At 26.5% G+C, this 12,982-nt stretch overlaps 3 protein-coding genes across 3 annotated transcripts; all 3 read left to right on the top strand.

The window, feature by feature from the left end:
- Window positions 1-6,036: 6,036 nt before the first annotated feature.
- Window positions 6,037-6,543, top strand: OCT59_020323 (uncharacterized protein; the record flags this gene model as incomplete). Its single annotated transcript, XM_025324269.1, has 1 exon — window positions 6,037-6,543. One exon carries the CDS (start codon window positions 6,037-6,039, stop codon window positions 6,541-6,543), a length of 507 nt encoding a protein of 168 aa, XP_025187097.1.
- A 1,403-nt stretch (window positions 6,544-7,946) lies between these two features.
- Window positions 7,947-8,721, top strand: OCT59_020324 (uncharacterized protein; the record flags this gene model as incomplete). The annotated part of the gene is made up of 2 exons (XM_066149112.1): window positions 7,947-7,953; window positions 8,048-8,721. The coding sequence occupies 2 exons, from the start codon at window positions 7,947-7,949 to the stop codon at window positions 8,719-8,721; spliced, it is 681 nt and encodes a 226-aa protein (XP_065990059.1).
- A 2,917-nt stretch (window positions 8,722-11,638) lies between these two features.
- On the top strand, window positions 11,639-11,908 carry OCT59_020325 (uncharacterized protein; the record flags this gene model as incomplete). The annotated part of the gene is made up of 1 exon (XM_066149113.1): window positions 11,639-11,908. The coding sequence occupies one exon, from the start codon at window positions 11,639-11,641 to the stop codon at window positions 11,906-11,908; it is 270 nt and encodes an 89-aa protein (XP_065990060.1).
- Window positions 11,909-12,982: the final 1,074 nt, after the last annotated feature.

Below are 12,982 nucleotides of genomic sequence, written 5' to 3' on the forward strand. Positions count from 1 at the left end.
ACTGGACAACGAATAGTTATTTATATCAAGAAATTATACAATAACTATTCGGATTTCTGCTCTATAAGAAACTTGAAAGAACTAATGGAAAGGGAAATCACATGGTACCTTCCCTTTTCATTTGGATTTTTCAAGAATATCCTGAGTCAGCTGGATGTTTTTTCAGAAGGTTTAATCTGATTGCACTTAATGTGATGTATAATAAAATTTCAGATTACCTTTTGGATTGTGTATGTATTAATTTTAATATTTATATTTAAAATTAACTAATTTACTTAATTCATCATATTTGCTTTTATAGGCAGCTGATTTCTTGCTTCCTAACTGGATATTCCTTAAAGACTGGAGTAAGAGTATGACAAAAAAAGTATTGATTTATGTATATACTAAATTTATTATTCCTCGCATTTTTCTTCTAGGTTACCAAGTATTTTAGAAAGCATAGATTAACTCCCGAGGACATGGTTTAAATGGATCCTTTTCTTTAATAGAGCAGAATTGTCCAGTTTCTGATTATTCTTTTTTTATTTTATTTTGCCTATTATTCGTTTGATACCTGGCTTATGATTGGGGCAGCATCCAGGAAATATTTAATTTTATAATGTTAAGGAATGTATTATTTATTATTGTATTTCGAAGGATTAGGGGTTGGAAACTTCAAATTTTGATTTTTGGAAGTGACAGAATATGGCGAGAGTAGGGGCCATAGTTTTGAATTAATAAATGCAGGTAATTTTGCAATGTATGAATTAAAATTTTTTCAGTTTTCATAAGTGTATTAACAATGTTCAATTATTTTTGTGAGATCAAAAAAACTCATATATTGATTTGAATTATAAAGTTTAAATATACAATATAATTGAAGGTAAAGAAACAAGCAACAATGCGTAATGAGCATCTATGAATTTTTTTTGAGTGAAACATTAAAGGTATGAAGCTTAAATTTTTTTTGTAAATCCTATTTAAAGTGATAATAATTAAATACAGTACATAATGTTAATTACCGTTAAGACATTCAATTTATACATTTGTTATAATGTCTTCTGAATGAAAACAATACATTTATTCTTTAGAAGACGTGAAGTTTTTCATATTACAGCAGTATTATGGGAGGATGTCACCTATAATTTCTTTAAATTACAAATTATACCAGCTGATTTTTGTTTCTCAGAATTATCATCTTGATGATCTAATGGTTGTGAATTAAAGAATGCTATTAATCCGATATCTTAATTATTTCCGCTAGGTACATTATTTGCATGTAAAACATCTCTACGTAATTTAACTCCAAAAGCCTTTACAAAGCTATTAATTTAAAAACTTTTAATATAATTTGATTATAAATTTTATAATAAGAGAAAATTATGCCACGTATATAAATAATGTAATCTTATGTAGGCTGAATAAACGTAAAATTTTTTATTGGTTGACTCTTAACCATTCAAGAAGGTAATTAAGTTATATCATAATAAATTGTGAATGGCTTAGTTATATACAACTTGCAGTGGCTAACGTGGCGATCTTCAATTTATTGGAAAAATCAGAACTTGAATAATTATTAATTAATTATCAAAACGTGGTATGAATTATTGTGATGATAACACCAAAACGTTGATATTTAGAATGTATGGCTTAGTAAAGAATAGAACATTCATTATGCCACGTATATAAATAATGTAAGCCTGACAATGCTAAATAAATGTGGCTTATTTACGGACGATCTAATTCATTATGTAAGTACTCTGTACACTGCCACAATCACAATGATATTCGTTGAATATATAATCACAGTAGTATATTTTGTAAAATATTCCAAAATTTTCATATTTCAATAAAACAAATTGAATAAATCGAAATATAATCCTTTACAACATCTCAAACTTTTTAAAAATAATGAATGTCAAAGCTCTTTTTACTAGTATTTTCGTGATCGTAACCATTTCAGTCCTAGCGTCAGTTTCTGGAGGTTAATAATTAAATAAAGCTTATTATTTTATTACTGTTCAATTTTTCTTTCTTTTTTTAAAAAAATAATAATTTATTTTTCAAGATGGTGATGATGGTTCTTGTTCTCATGGATGCTTTTCTAAATTCGGGTGTGGATGTTAATGAATTAGGTTATTATAAAATATTGGTAATTATAAAAATATCAGTAGCTTCATTGGTAAGCACTATACCTTATTATTTTTCATTTTATAAATGTAAATTTACATATTTTTTTTTAATTATTAGAGATTTTAAATAAAGCCAACTACTTTGAATCACGAAATTATTATTAATTAATAAAAAATTATTTAGTCTTTTTTTTTTTTTGTTAACGAAAGCCGAAATGAAATTTTGACGTTCTTAATAATTCTAGATTCATATTCACTGTTTCAGTGGCTTATCCAAATTATGAATTAAAAAATTCTATTTCCAGAAATTTCAAAAATCTTCCAGTCATTTTCTTATTTCATAAAAAAAAATGGAAATAAAATAATGTAATAATGTAATAATGTTCTAATTGGAAATTATTCGACTTTTAGATGACATCAATTTAAATAAAATAAACATATTAAGCACATTATAGCCAGTATATTCAGATATTTTTATTTTATTATAAAAATTAAAATAAATATTCGCACCACCACCACACCGCACTGTAACACCACCATTATTACCTCCATTATATCACATCACTACAATTAATTACTTACTTAACACATCATGACATATCGATCCGCTTCAATATAGTTTTCTGGTTGCGGTCTTGCCTGGAAAAATTTTTGATGACAGGCCATCGGTAAAATCACGGGATAAATTTTTGCTTTGCGGGACCGTCTCAGAAATTTTTTGGTATGTTGACTTGAAAGTTGAATAAGATCGGATAATAATGGAAAATTATTTTTATTAACTATTTTATAAAGAAATATTCCAAGTTTGCCACAATTTAATAACATTATGTAATCGATTCTCTTAAGATTGCCTGATATTTAAGAAAATTGATCAATTGTTTTTCGTTTATATAGGCTTTTAAAAAAATTGGCATTCTGATTTCCTTACATTTAACATAATTATTATAATATTGAAAACTTCCTTGCACAACAAAAAAGACATTAATATTATTGATTGATTGGATTTATTATAAGTAATAGTTATTTTACGGGAAGCATGAGATTGAGGCTGATTCGTGAAATAACCATGCTTATCCTTGACGACTATTAGGAAACGTGGTATAATACAAGTTATCCCCTGATCGACACCATTTACACGTTTATGCAAATATAGTTATACCTACTGGGTAGCAAATTTTATATGTATTTATTTATCCGTTCCTAGGAGATTTTGCACTAAAATTAGCTACTATTTTATACTATTGATTATTATACTATTATTTATGCTACAATAACAAGTTATTTATTAAAATAACAAATTATAATAAAAATTATTCTTTTGTAATATTAATGGTAATATTAGCACATTTAATGAATTTAAGCTTAAAATTTTCAGCCAATTCTAAGTTTTTATCTTTACGTTTCAGAGGAATTGAAATATTTTGAATTTCAGAGAGTGTTTTTCTTGAAGATGAGTGAAATTCATTATTAGAGTCAACTTTATTTATATTTTCTTCATCACTGTCTTCGTGGACATACCCTGCAATATTGTCGCTAACCTTTTCTGTATCCTATTAATATAATAAATATTATGTAAATTAAAAAAGAAATTATAAATATATTAGAAAAAGAAAAATACCTTGTGTACGCCTGGAAGTGTTAGTTTCGCAACTTCTAATTTTTGAATTTCATTTTGTGAACGATACCTAAAAATACAGTGTGATTATAAAAGTTAAATAAATAAAAAATTATTATGAATTGGAAAAATAAGATACTTACGAATTTAACCCTGCTAAAGATTTATGCAATGTTACATTCATAATAGCCTGAGGATCCAACCCTTCATCATTTAATTTTTGGGCAGTACGTTTTCGTAAGGAATGATTTACGACTCTTCTATTTGTACAATCAATACTAGTAATGGTGCAAATTTCTTTTAGCATTCTGGATAGTTTATCTCGACCCATATGCTGTGAAGAATACCACTTTCCCAGTTTAATATCTAATAGTATAGATTAATAAGCAATTAAAAATTAATTACATTAATAACATATCTCAATAAAAATAATATTACCTTCAGGATCTTTATTAACATGAAGAAAAAAATTTTTTTCAGCATTTTTTGGTCGTAAATTAAGATATTTTTTAATATCATAACATGCGCCACATTCTTTAGATTCATCTGGAGGAATAATATGTGTAGGTGTTTGATTAGAGGTTGGTCGATGATAATAGCCCCCCTGATGGGTTTTATCATGAATTGTAATAATATCAAAGCCTCCATCATCACGTTCCTTAAAATGTTCAGCCATAAGATTATAATACGACCCTCCTCTTTGCGCTGTACAACATCCTACCCATAGAAAAACTCTTTTAAGTAATCCATCTGGCGTTTCATTTGACATGTTAGGATGCTCAAAGATCTTGACCATTTCATCATCTGTAAGAGCATCAGCACCATTATATTTACCATTGTTAATATCTTCAAGCTCAATCATTCTAGTATGTAATGTATCACGAACTGCCCCAAATTCAAAGTCTTCATGTATGTTAAATGGCTCTTTATCTTTAAACAATTCTTGGTAACATCTATTTATGGCACAAATTCCATTGTATAGAGAATTTGCTTTATAATCCTTTTTTTCTCTTGTTTTAATAATTACAATAAATTCGCATAACAACATTGCAATAACCTTCTTATCATAAAGAGTTAATAAATCAATATCTGGTTGTGTGTCATTCACAAATTCCTCAAATCTGGAGAACCATAATCTAGTATTTTTCTTGGTATTTTCAGGTTTTGCTTTAGTGACATATCTTTGTAGAGTTTTTAAAGAAGGACGTTCATATGATTCTTTGGGAATAGATGGCTTTGAAATTTCGTGTATATTAGAAATATTTACATTCTGCAAATGAGTAAAATTTTCTTTTAATTTATCTGTAACGTCAATATTATTTTTTGAGTGTAATAGTTCTGAAGCTTTTTTAAAATTTTGACTCATTTTTTAAAATGGAAAAATAGAAAATAGCGGGTGAAAGAAATTAGGATGCAACAATAAACTATATTTTATAATTACTGATTAACACGTGATATACTACAATAAAACAAATTTTTAATATTGTGTAAATGGCAGGGGATAAATCAATTATATCCTGGCTAATTGGAATAGTAAAATTTTACTTTAGAATCGGAACATGATCAGCCTATCGGCTGATCATTTATCCGATCCTAGTAAAATTTTACTTATTCCTAATTAGCCAGGATATAACTAATACTTATACTCATATCTTTGAAACCATCAATAAAATCTCCCTAATTCTGTATAGAATCATCATTTATACGTAGAAATTTTATTTTATTAGTATTATTCTTTTGAAATACAAAATAAGTAGATTAACTTTTACATTTTGCAAAGATTTAGTGTTTCAAATATAATTTCTTAACGTTTTTAATGGTATTATCATATAATTAAATAAATATTGGTAAAAGTTCATTTAAAGTTTTACAAAAGATGACTAATAATTTGACGTATATACTTAATATTAGGATAAAACGGCTGCGCCATTTTATTTTTATTATAATCAATTACAATAATATGTAAATATCAATATCACATGATTTAATGAATCTTTAAAACTTTGTATATAACTAATTAACTAGGAAATAATTTAATGTGTGTGAACCATTAATAAAATTATATTATAATTAATTTAATTATGACAGATGTATGTATTCTTTTAAACAAGTTGAATGCTTTATAATGTAAAACAAATATACAAATAAGTTTTTTCTAATATCATAATATAATGTTAATATTAGCTGATATAAAGAATTATATATAAAGGAATCATTTATCTTGATGAATTTTAAAAAATTTTTAAACTCATTGAAATAATACCTATAAAAAAATTAATAAAGAAATTAAATATTAAAATAATAATCATGAAAAAGGAACTGTCGGCAGCTTCTTCAATACTATCAACATCCTTAAATACACCCACTACTATTACCATTACAGAAGAAGAATTAGTTGATTGGTTTCTGGAAAAAGATATTTGTAATCAATGTAGTGTGTCAAATGATAATATAAGAAAAAGAGGAAATGCATGGGATGCTTCAAGATTATGCACTTTATGCTATGGACAAGAAGAAAGATTAGCTGCTGCAAATACGCCCACTATTACCACTACAGAAAAAAAATTAGTTGATTGGTACCTGGGAAAAGATATTTGTAATAAATGTGGTGTGTCAAATGATAATATAAGAAAAAGAGGAAATGCATGGGATTCTCCAAGATTATGCACTTTATGCTATGAACGAGAAGAAAGATTAGCTGTTGCAAATACACTCACTACTATTACTATTGCTACTGCAGAATATAGGACTCCTAAAATTCTTATAAAACAAAAATGTGAAAGAGTTCAAACAGTCTTTAATCTGATTACCTAGTTAATAAACCATTTTGGGGACAATCTCAAGATGATTCAAATATTCAAATAAAAGTTCACAATTCAACTTCTTTTCTCACCTTCACACTTATACCTCACCTATTTCCTCCTACTAAACCAAACTAACTATTATTTAAAAATATATATATACTGTTATAGTACCCTGGTTATGGCTAAATTGATTTTGCTTTATATTTTTTTTATTAGTAAAACTATTTTTTATCAAAATCTTTATCAATGCCTACTCTTACAAAAATTTAACATACGAAAAGTTAATAAATTTGTATATTTGTAGTTGACAATAAAATATTTGTAAAAACGTTTGAAAATGTAAAATTACCAAAATAAAATTGAATTTTAATTTTTTTAATTATAATTTTCAGAACTATCCGAAAAAGTTATAAAACCTGTTACTTTTTATGATGCATAGTGATCCAACAGCTGGACATTTTGCTGCAGATTTGAAAAAATACATTCAGAGATATTATTGGTCCAAATGTATTAAATATAAGATCATATGTCTGGTCTAGACGCTTAAGTGATAACTTAGGATATTCTCCACGCACGCTTCCTATTTTTTTTCGAGACAGTTTTCAAGACTATCTTCGTTTTTTGATTTCTTGTAGTTTGTGTATTTGGTATATTGGGTTGATGGGATGGTATAACAATTGAGGAACTTCTCAGGTGAAATGCCTGATGATATAGGTCCTAGTCCATTTGATCATCCTTATAACCCTCAAGATGATATTTATCTTATTCAGGCATCTAAGACAAAAGATAGCTTAAAGAACTTAAGGAAGCTAAAGATAGACGTGATGATAGGATGATAAACCCATTCTCAGTATCATATAAAGAATAAATAAAATTAAATAATAACGACTAAATATTAGTATACAAAGAGAGACTTTTTTTTAAAAAAAATCTCGCTCTATATAACAAACATATGCCCTTATAGAAATTCTATCGATCACATGCAGATCAGCTATTAATTTCGTTACAATTGTTACTGGAATCACCGAGCAATATATAAATAGGTAATAAGAGGGCAGCACATTTACTACATTTACTACTGTATTATCTCTTCAAGGGCTAGAATTACGTAATGCCGCCTGGAATTATCCAAAAAAAGAAGGATCTACACATCATTCTTGTTAGGGCAATGACAGATATTACCTAATATCAGTTTATTATAAGAGCTTACCCCCCCTCCCCCAGGTAAGATATATTATATATGTAATTTCCTTATATAGTATATATGTAACCTAAGATTTCCAATTACCCCCCTTCCCCTAGAATATTAGGTAATATCTGTCATTGCCCTTACCTTTTTATGTATTGCTCAATTAATTAAATTTATCCGGCTGACACCAATAGTTTTACAAATACTTTTCTTTTACTCTCACTATGTCTTGTTCAAAATATTCTCGGGAGAATTACAAAAATTAACATATGATATTTAAAGTATTTTAAGAATGATTTTTCAACTTTATATTCATGTATTTTAGTTAACAGATTATGGTGTCCATTATTATGGGAAAACCCATTTTCAAATCCTACAAAAAATTATAACTTTATTGAAATTTATTTACATAATTTAAATGGAGATTTAATAACAGAATTAAATGAATATAGAATTGAGGATAATTTATTTCCTTCAAATACACTTTTCAATTATTCTAGTCTTATAAAGTATTTGAATACATGGAAGATTCTTCCTCCTATTTCTGAGTGGACCAAAAATGCTGTTAAAACTTTGAAACCTGAGAAAAGATATTCATGTGAGGTTGAAAATTTTCAAAGATTAATTCAAATGTTATTATTTAAACTGATTATTGATAATGAAGCAAATTTACATACTCTTGAAATTGAGATCTTTTATACTTGGAATTCTCACTTAGATAATATTTTAGAATTAATTTTACAAAATCCAAATTTTATTCACAAAAATTTAAATTTTTATATTCGAAAAATTTCTTTAAATGGTAATGACTTTCTTTATCAATCATTATTATTAATAAAAGATTATAATTGTTCAAACACTTTAAATACTAGTATCATATTATGTAATGTTAATTTTAAAGACATAATCAATTTAGATAAAATATTTGATCAATTAGAAGTTTTAGAATCTGTTCATCTCATTTTTTGTCATTCCTTAAATACTAATTTTATTCAATAAATTATTAATTTAAATAGACCACTTAAATTAAAATCTTTAATTATAGACGAGGGATCACAAATTGATGATTCATCATTTCAATTATTATTACAAAATGTGGCAGTTATTTAGAGAATTTTGGGAATGAATTTGAAGTTCAAAGTGAAATATTACTTGAATCAATTATACAAAAAAAAACAGCCGTTTTAGGAGTGGTGTCTTAGTATTTATAGGCATAAATAGATTTCTGAAGTGCAGAAGAGTTTTGTGAGAGAACATAAAACTAATTCATATGTAATAAAAATTGTCTATCTGCGAGTTTTGAATTTACTTAACTTCAAACTCACTTTTAATTATTCTCAAAAAGTTCTCTCTCTCTCACACATAAAGTAAATATCAACAACAATTTCTTATTTGGTGCCATATGAAATGTAAGAACATTATTAATCAAATCTTCAGGTAATATTATACTTTTAAAAGAAAATCTTCCAAAATTTATATTATAAAATCTAATTAAGGGATAAATCTAAGAAGGGCTCTTTCCATAACCATGATTTCTCCTTATTCTTCTTTTTAACATCTTGCTGAATAAAAGGATACTGAGAAAAACACCATTTAATCAAGTTGTCCATATATCGATTTCGTCCAATTATAAATCTTCTCGTTTTAAAAGTAATTCTAGTAAAGGTACCTCTAAATTAATAAATTTATCAGATTTAAATAATATAATATATCTGGTTACGTACAAATATCAATCTTTAAAATCTCATGTTTATAGATTGTTCAAAAATTTCTAGAATTCCTCAAACTTTACCTCCATTAAGTTCGAATTATATTAATGCAATACATACTGACATATTGTATAATGCTTATCATTTACAAATCAAGTATGCCGTCTTTATTTAACAAATAACAACTCGCTATAGAATAAATAAATATAATGTAGACATAATTTCAAATTTTTCGCATAAAAAATCAGAAAAGTATGTAAAGTAGAAGAAAAATCTGAAAATAATAAATTTCTGGTTTATTCATTATGGTTAACTTTTCATAATCATCATAAACATTTTTTTATTAGGATTAGGATTTGATAAAAAATAAAATTATTTGCACAAAAAATTCAGCTGCTGCACAGACCTTGTTGTTGTGATCATTTGTTTTGTAATAATCAGAGAAATTAATTAACAAATAGGAAGACATTATACAAACCCAATGGGAAACTGGAAAAAAAGAAGACAGACTAATTAGTAAGAAAATCACCTCCAAGAATTGAACTTGAACACAGAAATTGTGGAACCAACGGTGATGGATAATTGTTGAGTTGATAAGTTATTAAGGAAAGAACTCAACAAAGGAATGAAATAAAGGATATCACATGTGAAGAAGGAAATCACATGAGATAGATCAAATGATCAAGAAAAATAAATTTTACAAGACATAGGATCTCTCTGACACCAATTAGCGTGGTGCAATGCTTCATGGGCGATGCAAATGATCCCCTTGTAAAATTTATCTATCTAAGAATGGTCAAATGATCAAAAAAGGGTAAATTTTTACGAGACAAAGGATCTCTCTGACACCAATCAGCACAGTGCAATGCTTCATGGGCGATGCAAACGATCCCCTTATAAAAATTATCTATCTAAGAATGGCCAAGTATTCCCGAGTTGACCAAAGGGTAAAGATTACGTCTCCATGCTATATTTGGTAAGCAATGGACCTAGCTACGTAATATAAAATTATTTAATTAAATAATAATGTCTAAACTATTGGGAATTAAGGGTATTTTTTAAATTAACTATTGATTCAATGTTATGTTTGTAAAAAGAAAGTAAAGATAAAAGAAATAATATTGTATAATGAGTAAACTCATAAATAAAATAAAGAAAATAAAGAATAAAATCAAGAAATGAAAGAAAAATTGATAAAGTATAATATGAAAAATTTGAAATAAGGAAAGATTTGAAAAGAGAGAGATTTGATAGGAGGAGAAGAGAAAGATTTGAGAAAGAGAAATTTAGGGAAAGGTAAAAGAATATTTGAATTATATATTTTATCATAATAAAGAATAAAACAAGTATATGGTTGAGAAGGTTTGTATATATAATTAAAAAAGCAAAAGAATGTATAAGTAAGTAATGAAAAATGGCAAGTATTGAAATGTAAATGGTCCAGTTTGGAGATGAGAAGGAAAGCATTGATCAATAGGAATGTTATTAAAAGGAGTATTAATGAAATTTGGACACATTTGGAAAGACATTTTGTATTATTAGAATTTAGAAGAAATTTAAAATTTGAAGAAAATTTGTTGCTTGACTTGAAAGTAAATTTGAAAAATTTGATTTGAAAATTTGTTGCTTGAAAAGTTGAAAATAAATTTGATTTGAAGTTTGAATTTTAATTTTTCCTTGAAAAAGTTTAAGGGTATATATATATTTTTAAAAACCTTTTGAATACATAGTAGCTAATAATAAAATAGAGTAACTTATTATGATTCATAAAAAAAAATTTAGATCATGCATGAGTCACATCTATTACATCAATTAATTTATAGTTATTTATCCTTAAACTAGTAATATGAGTTAGCTTAATGATGACTAATACAGTAGTGATTTCTGAAGATGATTAATTTAAAATAAAAAATTCTTTTTGATTAAAGTATTTTACCACCAGTTTTGTATCAATTAAAAATAAAATATAGGGTAAATTTTTTCTGGAATTGTCAACAAAACAATTGGTAAAATATCAGTTATTTATAATGAGTCATAGGACATTATCTATCTATAATCATGATTAAAAAGAATTTTCATCTATTAGATCAGTGGAACTCATCAACATTTATCTAAATTTGGTAAAATATTGTAAAGATATTAAATCACTTTACTTAAGTAAATTTATAGATCAGATTATTTATTTATTATTCGATCTGATTGAAAATATGAAGCAAAGTCTTAATTATCTTACAATCAGTATATCGAGTTGTGAAAATTATATTGAATTTAGTTCAATTGTATTACAAAATTTAGGACAAGTCCTTCCTTTTAAATTAGAATATTTAGATTTGATTCTTCACATTAAAAAGAGTGATTTTGAAGTATTCTTGAAAAATTCACAAGATACTTTTATTAAGAAATTGTTGATCAATAATTTAGAAGGACAAGATATTTTACCTTATATAAAAGAATATATTAGGAAAAGAAAAGAGTGAAGTATTTGGCTATTATGGATTCCTTTGAAAGTTCAGATGATGAAAACTATGACTATAAGGAATTGGCTTCATTGAAAGATGAAGTGGCGAAATTTCAGTTGTATGATATTAAAGTGCTAAGACATTATGGCTCATGGATAAGTTTTTATAAATTTACTCGGGATTAATTATTTAGTGGAGTGGTAATTTTAAAATATCAGACTTATAAATTTATTATTTTAAAATAAAAATTAATTAAAGTAGGTATAATAATCGTTTTTTACAAAATGTGATAAATAAATCAATACCCACTTTACTATGTATCTTTGGCTCTTTACAAATAAATGAAATATATAATGAAAATTTCGCTTATTAATAATTTTTAAGATCTTATCACTAATTAGTGAAATTGTTGCCTTCTGAAAACTACAATATCAATTGATTTTTAGTATTCGTCAATAATTTATGCTAACATTACAAATTACAATTGAATCTTGCTAATTTGCTCTCCGGGTGAAAATCACCCAGACAGGTGATTTCACCATAATAAATCACGTGTATAAAATTTTTGGTTACGCCGAAGTCTATTTCGCTGATACCTATTTTGCCGAGGTCATTTCACATGAGGGAAGTTTCACTGAAGAGATATTTCGTCGAATGGACGTTTTACCGAATAGACATTTCGCCGAATCCTTTTCCCTGAATCGTTCATTTTGTCGAAGAACATTTTGTTGAAAATATTAGTGATCAACATAATTCCTTAATCAATACAAAGAAAATAAACAAATGCAACTTGTAATGTGTAAATAATTCGTTTGTCTTATAAAAAGAAAAAGGGAAACTGAAAAATTTCATATCTTCTCCCTTCGTCAAAATGGCTTTGGCGAAATATCCTTTGGTAAAATGGCCATTCGGTAAAATGTCCATTCGGGAAATGGCATTTCAGTGAAATGGTACTTCGGTGAAACATCCCTTCAGTGAAATTGCTTCGGCGAAATGGGTTTCGGTGAAATGGACTTGTCCAGATCCCAAAATTTTTAATTTGATCTGCATATAAAAATAAACTTTTACGAATACATTTATTGTGAATGGAAA

This window comes from Rhizophagus irregularis, chromosome 3, assembly GCF_026210795.1.
Source record: "Rhizophagus irregularis chromosome 3, complete sequence".
NCBI lineage: Eukaryota > Fungi > Glomeromycota > Glomeromycetes > Glomerales > Glomeraceae > Rhizophagus > Rhizophagus irregularis.